General features: G+C 33.3%; 1 protein-coding gene and 1 long non-coding RNA gene across 2 annotated transcripts in view; both read left to right on the top strand.

Moving 5' to 3' along the window:
* Positions 1 to 2,122: 2,122 nt before the first annotated feature.
* Positions 2,123 to 13,762, top strand: part of LOC134244411 (uncharacterized) — an 18,769-nt gene continuing 7,129 nt past the window's right edge. The window contains exon 1 of the mRNA XM_062726682.1: positions 2,123 to 2,263. Coding sequence (XP_062582666.1) covers positions 2,173 to 2,263 — 91 coding nt within the window. The 5' untranslated portion in view covers positions 2,123 to 2,172. The remainder of the gene's footprint in view (positions 2,264 to 13,762) is intronic.
* LOC134244424 (uncharacterized) lies at positions 8,465 to 12,656 on the top strand. The gene is made up of 5 exons (XR_009987218.1): positions 8,465 to 8,538; positions 9,075 to 9,212; positions 10,173 to 10,408; positions 10,713 to 10,903; positions 12,227 to 12,656. It is a non-coding gene; the product is annotated as an uncharacterized LOC134244424 (long non-coding RNA).

The raw sequence follows: 13,762 nt of genomic DNA, 5'->3' as shown, positions 1-13,762 counted from the left end.
ATTTCAGATTATTCTTGGAGTATTATCTTCTTACACAAAAAAATTCAAACCTCAGAAATTATATTATACATCAGTATAATAAGCAAGCCCTTGGGGAATAGTTCCCTGTCGCGGGTTTGATAAAAGAGCTATCCCACTCACAACCAGTGGATAAGTGTATAATATTTCAAACTCACTGGGATAATAGTTTTATTATCCTGAAGAAAATACAATTATCAATTAAAGAAAATAGAAATCAAACCTCGTGTTTTCTATTACTCTGCTCCGATTCCATACTATCAAAATATGTCAACAGACAACTTTGACGTCATCGTTAGAATTTATTGTTTACTGATCCCGCATATTTAGCAATTGTACTTATGAATAGGAGTGATCATAAATCACTGAAGTTTCATTCAAAGGGCGACAACACAGTTGTAACCCTGCATGCTCGCTTACGCTATTTCAATTTCATCTGAAGGGAGATAACAGTTGTCACCCTGCGCATGAGGGAGACATCACGAGTTGTCTCGCTGCACGTAACCTGCTCTTAACCAGTCAGATTGACTGTATAATTCTGAAGGATAATAATACAGAGTTTGACACATCTGTTTCATACTTGGATATTTTACTTGAAAAAGACGTTAATGTTAATCGAACAACCAAGCTCTATGATAAACGTGATGACCTTAAATTTTCTATCGACAATTTCCCTAACTTATATAAATATATATATACCTTTCATCACCTCCATACGGAACTTTTAAATATCTTAGATGAATCCATACGGAAGAGCAAACTCTAAATATTAGCATTTTCTAAGACTATAATTTATTGACAAATAATTTCCTAAAACAAGAATATCAACAGTGTCGTTTAAAGTCTCCATTTCGTAAGTTCCTTCATCCATGCAATGACCTTGTCAGTAAGTATAATGTACAATTAATCAATGAGTCAAATGCTGACTGACATTTTTCATACTGATCGATCGGCCATTACATACACACTGTATTGTCGATTTTTCATTCTTTCCAAACCGTTCACGGTAGCTCAGTCGGTAGAGCGCTCGCTCCGTGATCGGGGGTCGTGAGTTCGTATCTCGGCCGCGACTGACCCAATCGATAAAATGGGTAGTAACTGTTACTTCGCTATGCGCTCGGCACTTTGAAGTGAAAGTTGCGGGTCCTTCGGATGAGACCTTAAAAACCTAGGTCCCGTGTCAGCGACAGGCTTTGGCACGATAAAGATCCCTCACTGCTCAATGGCCCTTAGTGCCGAGTAAAGGTCAAAATTTGAAGCCCTTCACCGGCATACGGTGAGGTCTCCATATGAGTGAAAAATTCTCGAGAGGGACGTTAAACAATATACAATCAATCAATCAATCAATCATTCTTTCCAAAACATGACCAGGGGCATACAGCGGGTGTGACCGATTGGCAGGGGATGCTTACTCCTCCATGGCACCTGATCCCACATCTGATGTTTAGAGGTCCGTGTTTTCTGTGCTCAAATTTTTAATTGTTTAGTGAACTTTTGAGTTTGAATATTGTACGTTATTTCTATATATTTTATTGATCACACTGATTCTTTATATCCCCTAGATACTAACATATGATAATTTTTTTTGCTCTTTTTTTCCTTTAACTTCCTTTTTTTTTTTAAATCTGCTTGTTCACCCACCTAAATCTCATATTCGAAAAAGCAGAATCATAGGGCTGCTCCCCTTCCACAAACTGACATCACTTCTTCATACAGACCCGTTAGGAACGTCATTTATTCAGAAATTCTATAAAATGCCTTTAAAAAATTTTAAAATCAATCTCCAAAACAAACGCTATAGAAAATAGTTTTATTTCTCCCTTTTGCAAGATACAAATACTCTATCTAATTTTTGTTTGCATTTCTCGAGATTCCTTCAGAAGAAGAAATGTAACGAATGCAAAGAAATCGCAAATCCAGATGCATAAACACACAGCTAAACAAATGTTTCGGATACTTTGGCTAAATGAGACAGGCGAAAGAGTTTGGAAGTTCGTGATACTTCGAGGCTTATCATCAAACTTGTTTAACTGACGAACTATGGGTGCTAGTTCGCAATAAACGTCTCTATTTTGATGCGGAGTGACCACGCGCCCCTATATTACCTGCTGATTAACTTTCCCGTTCAGACTTGTCTAGAAAAAATTGACAAAAATGCGAAAAAAAGGTTTGTCCATTTATGCGCTTTTAAAAGGAAAGGAATACTTGATGCACCTTCCTATTCTTCTGTTTTTCACTTTGGCAGGTAAGTTGTAATGTTACGTTTCTTTTTTTAAATGGTTTAAAACATGATTATTTCTTTACAGAGAGATTTGATTTGATATATCATGTCAAAAGATAAGGGCACCGCTTGGATTTACAATATACTACCAAGTTGAAGCTAAATTTTCAAATAAAGGGTTGTTCTTATATTACTTGTATGACAACATTAGTTTGACTCTCTTGAATCGTTTTAATTTATGGCATTTTCTTACATAATTTAACGTTACATGTATATCGTAAGCATTGAAATTTTGTTTCCCCGGACTTACGATAAGATTAATGCATTAGAAAACTATATTTAAAATGAAATGTTGTGTTTGAAAATATATCTTCTGCCTTTATACAAAGTTAGTGTATAAATTTATTTGGGGAAAATGAATGTAAGGAATATTGGCAAAAACAGGAAAAAAATTAAATATTCCAAAATACTCTGATAATAAAGTTACCTCAGTGGCAAACTATTGCAAATAGAAAACCTGGGATCTGTATTCATTTAATCCTTCTTAACTGTATTTCAGATTTGATATCATTTGACAAATTATTTTTGTATTGTCTTTTGATCATTGACATTCCTCTGGAGTGAGAGGACATATGTATTGTCAACTGATCAATGACCCTGAAAATAATTAAACTTGGTCAATTATATAACTGTTTATAATAAAAATTATATTGTAAAATGTTTAAATTGTGCGCAATTATATATATTGAAATGCCTTTCAGGACCTTTGATTGGTAAATGAAACATCTTGTATCTTGTACATGTTCAATAAACAAATTCTGTTTATTGTTACAAAATTCAATTGATTGATCAAACAATTGGGGATAAACTTTAGAATCTATAAAAATAAATTATGAAGTAAGACTTGTTTTTTTTCTCGCTCTAAAAAATATGAAAATTCATATCTAAAAGGAGAAAGAAAGAGAGAGAGGAGGGGAGGGAGCGAGGAATTGTTTAACTTAACGTCGGCTAGCTTTAGTTATGTTTACATGCAAAATGAATCTTTTGAACTCTGTTAATAATTTGTTTATGTTGTAGAACTATTACATCTGTTTTTCGCGGACATCCTTCTTAAAGTACAGTCTTCTCTCATGTATATTTTGTTCATTCATGTTTACAAACACATGTCGCGGGGACGTACTCGGCTTTCATAATTAATATCTAACTCCCGTCGCTTTGGAATACACGTTTGGCTGCCACTCGGCATCTGGTTTTTTCCTTTTTTTTCTGGTTTTAAATGAGCAACTTCTTTGCAAAAACAAGTTACAATGGTGTAAATGTCGGTAGAAAAATAACAGCAGCCGTGTATTGTCATAACATTTAAAGTCTTGTTTCAGCAATCGACAAAAATTAGAGGCGGGATGGATGTTGAACATGTGTTAAGAGGGAAAGTGATAAGACTAAACGACTCCTCCAATCTATCCTAATGATTACGATAAGTCTAAGGAATAAATCAATCACAACTTGATTTATCGCCACAACTTTACTCTGACAAAAACAAGACACTGAGCAAATTGTTGGATGTGATCCTGTCTTTGGTTTATTTTAACAAGATTTTTTGTAATTTCTTTAAGTGAACGTTGCGAATTTCTTCTCCCGATTGCCTTTGGCGCAATTTACGACAAGCACTAAGCCCATTGTCGTCTGTTTACACACCGAGAGAAGGCGAAACGTCAAAAATGCGTAAAGTAAATAAGAAAAGTTGGTTTTGCACCGCAAAGGAGAGAGAGAGAAGGGAAAAGGTATCCATCCATGCGATTTAGGATTCGGTCCGCTATTACGAAAGATCATTCTTACGCGGGATGCCCAGGACAACGCCACGCCGCTGCTCCGTCTCTTTCGTCTTTCCCAGACATATAGGACATATCAACGAAGGACGTCATTATTGACGGAGACAGTTCGTCTGAGCCAGACAGCACTTGGTCCACTGGCCGACGGATCGTTGAACTAGGGGTACTGGCCGAAGCCCTCAAAGCCTGTGATAAGTGTGGTGTCCCACTTCATCTCCATCACACTATAGCTAGGGATCAACACTTACGGATTGGCCGCTATCTTAAAGGTAATCTTATACTTTGTTTTTTTTTAAATTACAGGCCTATATGAATATTTTTAGTGAAGATAGGTAGTGCCCTTGAAGGGCATTTACAATTAAAAATAGTATAACCATGTTAACTTGATTTTAAAAAGTTCCTGTTATAGTAACATATAATTTTGAATCCATATTTTCATATGTCTGTCCTTAAAACTAGGGTAGACTAATGTACCACACTTGTAAAAACCAGAATGTGAAGTACATGTGTAATTATCTCTGCATTTCATTTCCGGAAATATGCATAGCATTTCCAACATTTTTTTATTTCACTTCCGACATGTTTTGTTTTCATTTCCGACATTTTTTTTTCATTACTTAAGGTATAGTATAAGCATACGTAGTATAATATGAGAAAGCATTATTGAACATGTTAAAGGAATCTTATAGCACTAATTTAACTGCTAGGCTTTACTTTCACCGAGAACGGTTTAAAAGGGGGGGATCTGTCTTCAAGTAGCCAATACAGGTTCCTTGATAGAATAAGACACTATTTTGACATATATACGAGTCTTTTTCTTGCTTTTAACGATATTATCGCTCTTCGTCATTTATTTTATTAGGGCAATAATTTTCACAAATAAAAGTTTCAATAAAATAAAATCTTGAAGCGAGGGATCGTGTCAAAACCGGAAGTGCTATTGATAAAACATCTTCCCGTGGATAAGGCAAAAGTTTATCTTCTGGCCTGTATCACCAGCACGTATGAGATAAATCTGTATACCAAATTTGATTTCAGTATGTGCAACGGTTGTGAAGAAAATGAACGGAAACTAAGTGGACCTTTAGACCGACCGTCAGACAGCAGCAAAGCAAAATGCCCTCCCTTCTTCGAAGAGGGGCATAAATATTAATAAAAAATAAAAAAACAAAACATCTAGATACATATACATGTAGCACTAAGTCTAGGTAAAAAAGTTCAATGAGCATAAAACGTATTTAATAAAAAAAATAAAAAAACAAAACATCTAGATACATATACAAATTTTTCATAAGTAGCACTACTATAGTCTAGGTAAAAAAAAAATGAAAACAAAAAAAACAAAACATCTAGTTCAATGAGCATAAAACGTTCACCACATTTAATGTGCATAAAATTAAATGTCAGTGACAGCAACATACTAATGTCCAAGTCACTGAAAGATTTACAAAATTAGATTTCAGTGATTTATGTATGATTTATTCCTTTAAATTTTTCATAAGTGAAGTTATCATATCTGGTACTATAGGTTCTACATATATGTACTAGTATTTGAAAATGTCGGAAATGAAAACAAAAAAAATGTGGGAAATGAAAACAAAAAAATGTCGGAAATGAAAAGTTGATATTAACCAAAAATTCCGGAAATGAAATGCAGCCGTAATTATATCAAAGTTTTATGACCTTGAAATCAAAAAGTAAAACTGGAGGGAGGCTTGCTGTTCAATTTTATAATTAAGCCTAAGTTGCTGGAATTAATTGAGAGTCAAACATTTTTAGATTTTTTCAAATTTTTCAGATTCCATGTAGTAATTCTAATTGCAACCATGTGAATAATGTCCCAACAGGAAAGAGGCATGGAGTTCATCCTTCAAGAACTTGGGATGTAAATTCAAAACTTGGAACTGGTGAGATATTATTGATTATCCTATGTTTACCCCTTTATTTTGTGGATATGACTAGCCAAGGCTAGAGGTTAAAAAAGAAACCACACAACTTGGATAAAGATTATATCCAACAACAAAGCATGGGAGATCCTGTATTTATGATATGCTTTATAATTACTAGTTCTCTTATTCAATGGCTCAAATCCAACTTTGTCAAATGGGCCTTTTGTTTATAAGCCCATCTTTGATAGGTTGTATCATATATTATGGCAATTATATTTGTATGTCTGCCTGTCATTTAATAAAAAAATTACTTAACATTTATTTACAGAAATGATCCATGCAGGTGGAGGAGTTACCCAATTCAACAGCATCTAAATATACCTCCTGTTCACCACAAAATGGTTGCCAACAGACAGGCAGAGGTTGGTCCGGTAATAGAAGCTCTTGCGAAGGACTCGGCAAAACAAAGTTAAGAGGAAGAGAACTTATTAACTGGAGGGTAATGGATTTTTATACGCCCGTCTTAAGACGGGACGTATTATGTTATAGGCTTCGTGTCCGTCCGTCTGTCTGTTAGCTTTTTCGTTTCCGGCTCATAACTTTAATACTACTAGGCCTAGGATTATCAAACTTTGTCATCTGATGCATCTTGGGTAGAAGGTGTGTTGCGCACAAAAAGTAGGTCGCTCTGACCTTTATTTAAGAAGTTATAGCCAAATATGGAAAAATCCCATAACTAGAAAACCATAAGACCTACAATCATCAAACTTGGCCAGTTTATGCATCTTAGGTAGAAGGTGTGTCGCGACCTATTTCAAGGTCACTGTGACCTTTAATTTAAGTGAATTTTTTAAAAAAAAATGTGTCTTTTTACTATTCATTTACACATCCCAAATAATGTAAGAGTATTGCACTGTTCTTATTAAAAAAGTGTTAAATCAAGAAAATACTTTTTTTTTTAAGCATATACTTAACAGCATATACTTAACAGCAATCTATAACAAATGTAACGTATGTCAGAGAAATTCTGCCTCTCCCATGAGTGTAATTATCAAGCACTGGTCAAGAAGAATTTTGATAACAGAAAATTGCATGTCAAATTAGAGAGAAATTAATGGGTTTTGAGTGCGAGGAGCTAGCATTGGTGTTATCTATATCCCTTGAGTATTGGGCAAATGGTTAAGCCTGTTTGATTAAAAATAGCTCTTGTTGTTTTAAAAGTTTTAAAATGAATTTGATGAAAAGTAATTAAAACTAATTTGATATTGCATAATAGACTAATCTGATATGTAATATTATTAATTTAAAAACTAATTTTTTGGGGTGGGGTGGAATCAGCATGTCCATATGAATTACATATTAAAACCTGTCGGACATTAAATCTCAACCAAAAAAAATCTTTGAGTATTTTATTAAATTTATAGTAGATAGTGCAGAACCATTCATCTCTTGGTAGTAATGAGTAGACAAGCATCCAGTTAAAGATTAATTAATGAGTTCAATTTAGGAAGGCTAGCTGTCTCAGTCGCTCTGATTAAGCAGTGACCTTATCTGTACCCTTTGGGGATTAGACAGAAGAACTGCTGGTCAGTTTATAACATATGTCATTTGATGGCCAGCCTTTTCTTTTCAAAATTAATTTGGTATAGATTAAGTTGTTAAGACTAATTTGATGATGGGCATTTGACAAGGTCTAACACAACCAGCACAGAAATCTATCAGTGATGTAATATTTATTATAATTGATGCCTACATCACAGGGGATGGATAAATATTTTAAGGAATGGAAAAACCATCGAAATCTTAGAATCAAGGTTGATGTGATTTTCTTGCACCTAAACTGTTCAAGAAAATTGTAATTTTTTGACGGGCGTATCATGCTGTGGCGCGGCACTTTATTATTTAAAAAAAAGGAATAACTATCGCAATATAGTTATGCGATAACTATACCAAAATAGAAGATAGTTATTTCCATTCTAATGCAATCTATGCATCCTGTTTGTTGTTGTTTACGAATTGTTTTTGTTGAGTTTCCAGACATGAAATATGTCATGGAGCATTGTGTTTTTGTGTCGCTCTATTATGACGTCACAATGAAAAGCATTCACTCTCAAAGCAATTTTAGGTACAACTGTACATGGACCTTCATTTTTCATTAATTATAGTCAATGAAATGGAATTTCAATGTTTTTAGCTTTTCTTGATTTGGTTTTGTACAGATAGACTCATTCATAATTATAAATCTTCTATAAAATAATTTTTCTACACATTAAGGATTAAATTGAATTATCGATGAAGTAATTACTTGACTATATATTGTCCTCGGAATTAGCATGAATTTTTTTGTGCATGAATGTACTTTGTTGCAAAAAATAACAGAGCAGGAAAACAAATAATGGCTCCTCACACATTTTGAATTGTTTGTGAAAGGGATGTTTCACTATGATCTTTTTTGAAAATTCTTAGTTATAATACATCATATTTTTATAAAGGAAAATGGATGGAGAAAGCGAGATTTCTGCTTCGGTAGATGCTGGCTGGCAGAGAAGAGTTAGTGGAAAAGCGTACAACAGTTTATCTGGTAGGTATATTTACTGATACTTACATATATAACTATGAAGGAAACAAGTCTTTTTAAATTTGTTTTATAGCATATGACCTTATAAAATTGTTCAAAGAATAAAATCTGGAACAAACAACACAGTCCACTAAGGGCTTCTTTTGCACCTGTGAATTTCTGAAAAATCAGAACTGCTCATTTTTAGTTGAAAATGTGTTAAATTTTACTCAAACCCTTGGTGACTGCATATCAATTAAAATTGATGTAATTTTCTCTCTAGTCCACATATTATGTTGTCTTGAATTGCATCCGTTTCCTCAAATTTTAAAATTTTTCTTTAAAAATGGCTAAAAAATGTAAGTTGTGTTTTGAATACTTTACAAAGCTCACAACCTCTGATCTAAATTGAAGATATTATAAAATGAAAACACTGTTTCAGAAGATTCGAATTCATGAAATTGTGTTTGGATCACAGGGTTGGTTCATATTTTAATCATTAGATGAAGATTATCAAATTCACTGTTTGTTATATTCATCTTGTCATTATTGTAATTTAGGACATGCAACCATGATTGAAGCAAAGACTGGAAAAGTGCTAGATTGGAACTGTAGAATAAAGTCATGTCGTATTTGAGCACATCCGGCGAAGGAAAACCTACCAGCAAGACCACACATTTGTTATAAAAATTGGGAAGGTAAATGATTGATTATATCTATTGTTAATTTATATGACAAAACAACAAAACTTTTAATTTCACTTTAGGGGCCCTACAAGAATTTTAAGATTATCTGTATACTTTTTTGTAAACTTCTAAAAAAAAACTGTGCCAATTTCAATCAACTTGCCACAAAGTACTGTATGGGGGAAAATAACTTGTGTTGTTAAAATTCTTGATATTCACAATGTTATTAAATCTGTGAATCCAAAAAAACAGTAATTAAGTTTTCAATAACCTCAATGCATTATTTGAAATTTTTAGAAAAGACTGATTAGAAAAAGAATGATCCAAGTTTTACAGTGAAATATAAAGGCAGAAATCCTAACATGACTCATGTGAACCTTATAGCCCATGGGCCAACAGTTACACCTGATCCCAAATATTGCTTCCATTTCAAATCAGTTATCATCCTGTATGTTTGATCTCCAAAAATACTGTACATGCACATAAATTTAGCACAATTACTTGGTGATGAGTTGTTGGCCAATAGTTATAAATGATTTCACCTGATCCCAAATATTGCTTCCATTTCAAATCAGTTATCATGTATTTTGTTTATCCTGTAACATAAGTTTACATTTGATCTCCAAAAATACTGTACATGCACATAAATTTAGCACAATTACTTGGTGATGAGTTGTTGGCGTATTTAGCGGTACTTTCTGTATATTGTATTTATAAATGATTTCTTAACGATTTTCATGAAATTACAAAACAACTTCTGCTTACTGTTTGGCATAACAAATTTTCATAAGTTTTTTATATTTAATGTCCATGCCAATAGCCACTAAAATATTTTTTGTCAAGCCCACTTCTTTTATGTTTAAAATATCAATATATCATACAGTAATTTTTTTAAACATATAATTTTTTAAACATATTTAGACACATCTTAAGCCTAAAACATTTGATTACCAAAATCTTTGTTAATTTTAGGAAGTTCCAAAGCCATGGAACAGGATATGGTAGTTGAAATGGTGAAGAAAGTGAAAGAAAGTGGTGAGAGAGTTGCAACCATTATTGGCGATGATGATGCAGCTACCATATCACGTCTACGACACGAGGTTGACCCAAATATAGAAAAACAGTCGGACAGAAACCATCTCATGTGGTTGCCTTTGTGTTTGACGTCAGTGTGCAAGGACTATTGAAATTGACATGGAAGTCCTCATGTAATTCAAATCTATTGGTCTACATTTTTAAAGTCTAAATCTACAATTTTATTTCACAATGAAATGGAAATATAAGGAATCACTGTTATGCAAATTATCCCATGTTTCCAACTATTGTTGATGCCCTGGCATACTCTCATAACTAGACAGTGATTCCTTAAATATCTTGATAATATGCAGGCATGAAGCATTGTACATCATGTACTTTGTGAATTCTCAAAAATAAGATTCATTTCTTAAATTTTGTCATATGAAAAATCTTGTGTACAGTGTATTGCAATTAAAATGCATGTTGTATTTTTAGATCGCAGAGGATTGCCTGTCAAGAATACAAGGAAGGCCCCACATAATCATCTGAGATTTGATTATGTCAGCAAACTGATACAATTCTTGCCAGTATTCCAGACCCATGCATTCGGCCAGACCAAGATAGAGTCGACTTCAGTGGAGAAACCCATTTACCTGTTTATTTTGATATGGAAACAACTGGCTTGGGTACTTACATATATTTACATAAATATTATAATCTTCAAATGTTCAAATTTTTGATAAGGTTGGAATTCACTTTTACAATACATGTGTATTCATATACATAATGTACTGTGGAATCATCAGTATTCGTTAGGGACCAATATTCATGGATTTCTTAGGTAATCCTTAACCACCAATTTACTTCCCATGAACGATTTTTTTATGCCCAAAGAAGAAAGAGCATATTGCTTTGCTGCTGTCTCTTGGTCGGTCGGTCTGTCTGTTGGCCCATCATCAGTTTCTGTTCATTTTCTTCGCAGAGATTACACATATTGAAATGAAATTTGGTATACAGATTTATCCTTTGAACATCTATGCCAATATCTGTTTTAAATACGATCAAGCCATTTTTTGACAGATCAATGCACCTTGGACTTAAAAATATTCCAATTATTTGCAGTTTTTGTTCATTATTTATTTGTAGAGGTTGCACATATTGAAATAAAATTTGGCAAACAGATTAATCATGAGAATACATAGGTCAATTTCTGTTTTGAGTACATGTATGATAGCACCATTTTGGATCTGTAGAGTTATGCCCCTTGGACTTTGAAAAATTCATATCATTTAGGCAAAAAAAAATTAATTTCTTGGTTATCAGGCCCTCCCTCATCTCTTCCAAGGGTGCCTCATTGACCCTTTTTATTTCTAAATCAATAAAATATAAACACCAAATCACCTCCCTCATCATTTTTTTAGGTTTTGTACAATATAAAAAGCTGCCTCATCATGTTTGGGGGCAATAAAAAAGAAAAAAAATACCTCCCTCCCTCATCATATTTCTTGAAAAAAGGCCTGAGAACCAAGTAATTAACTTTGCATGGCCTTAGGGAAGGGGGCATACGTGTTTTACAAACATCGCTTGTTTGTCAAGGTATTGAGTCTCCTGCAGTGAATAAACAAGTTAACCACAAAAAGACTTCCCCACAAACCATTAATCCTTGCCTGCGAACACTAACCCTCCACAAATTAGAATTATTCCACTCATTCTTTCAAAGCTTGAACAACATGTAATATCAATTTCAGGACTGTTACTTAATTTAAACATCTCATCATCACAAGTATAAGAAAATTTACAGTTATGAAATTTATAATACCTTATAAATATAGGACACTTATATTCATAACTGTTGTGCTTATGATTGTAATTGGCTTTGTGAATTAATTACTCACAAAATCAAGATTTCAACTGGCAATCTGCACATCATTTTACCAAGGTAAAGATAACTTTTTATGACTTTGTATGATTTTGATTTATTTGTATTAATTATACATTTAATATTTTAGATAGAACATGTCACATTACTCAGTTGGCATTTCTGGAAGAGGAAGAAAAGTTTCAAGTGTACGTTCTACCAAAGAGGCTGAGAAAGTAACTGGGATAAGTGAAAAAAATGGAAAACTATTCCACTTTGAAAAGGAAAAGGATGCAGTAACAATTTCTGCAGCTATTGACAGCTTACTTAGTTTTTGTAATCAATTTGGTAAAAAATTGATTTTGTTTGGACATAACATCCAGTCATTTGACTGTCCTGTTCTTATGCGTGCTTTACAAGCATGCAACAAAATAACTGAATTTCCAGAAGTAGTGGATGGTTTTGTTGACACTCTGAAACTCTTCAAACTTTTGAAACCTGGATTACCATCTTATCGACAGGAAAACCTTTGTGAGTGTCTTTCAGGTATAGTCTACTCTGCACACAATGCTGTAGATGATGTTGTGACTTTGAAATCACTAGTTCAGACCCGTACGAAATTTAAATCACGTATTTTTTAAAAAATCCAGGCGTATTTTAATCTAAAAATCCTTGTGGAAATCTCTATTGAAATGAATATATAAAACCAGGCGTATAATGTAAAATACAGGCGTACACGAGGCGTAATCCTCCCGTATTTTTGGCCGAAATATGCAAAAGTACGCCTGGAAATTCAAAATACGTTTGGAAATTTTAAAAATAGAATTACGCCTAGATTTCAAGCATACCCTTAAAAATACGCCTGCAAAATAAATACGCCCGTATAAAAGAATACGCCCGTACAAAAAAATACGCCTGTACAAAAAATACGCCTGCTTTAAATAGATTTGAATTAAATATTAATTATATTACAGCAATGGGAGCTACAACTATAGCATGAATATAAATGTACAATCAACTTCAGTACAAAGATTTTTGACTACATATGCTAAAAAAGATTAACAAATTAAGCTAAGCATACATCACTTTTATTTTCTTAATATTTTTCAGAGTGATAAAATGTGAATGAGATTCATTAGTAAAGGATTGTCATTAAAATTTAAAAAATCATAATCTTACATTTACTTTTTCAAAGCACAGTTACATGTTAGAATATATTAACTGTTTCACAGCATTTTAACATCCAAGGCTGAGTTTTATAGTAAACAGTTGAAACATTCCAATAATCACAGTGAATCACAGTTTTGAGAATCATGCCGAGTACTCCTGCCATTCTTTTTATTCCTAAATTGGCATAAAAGATGCAAATCACGAGCAGTTCTGTCATTCACGTTTCACATCACATTTCCCAATCACATTTTCATAGATTGAAATATTCACAAAATTAAAGAAGTTTGAATGCTTTATAACTGGCATTGCAAACAGTCATCTTCTTCCTGATGCAATCTTCCAATGGCTACAGTTCACTGGCATTATTGCATTTATGGAAAGCTATGCTGCTGGTCAGCTCTTAATATTGCAAGATCTTTTCTCCTCCTCTTATGACCATTTCATCATTCAATCAATTTTCCAACTGTGATAAGGATTTAGATGTAAATCATTTTCTGGAAAAAGAATAATTTATGTA

This window comes from Saccostrea cucullata, unplaced genomic scaffold (genome assembly GCF_032062105.1).
Source record: "Saccostrea cucullata isolate Sc308-1 unplaced genomic scaffold, CSIRO_AGI_Scuc_v1 ctg1149, whole genome shotgun sequence".
NCBI classification, from domain to species: domain Eukaryota; kingdom Metazoa; phylum Mollusca; class Bivalvia; order Ostreida; family Ostreidae; genus Saccostrea; species Saccostrea cuccullata.
Note: the sequence above shows the minus strand (reverse complement) of the source record. Positions and strands in the feature narration are given on the sequence as shown.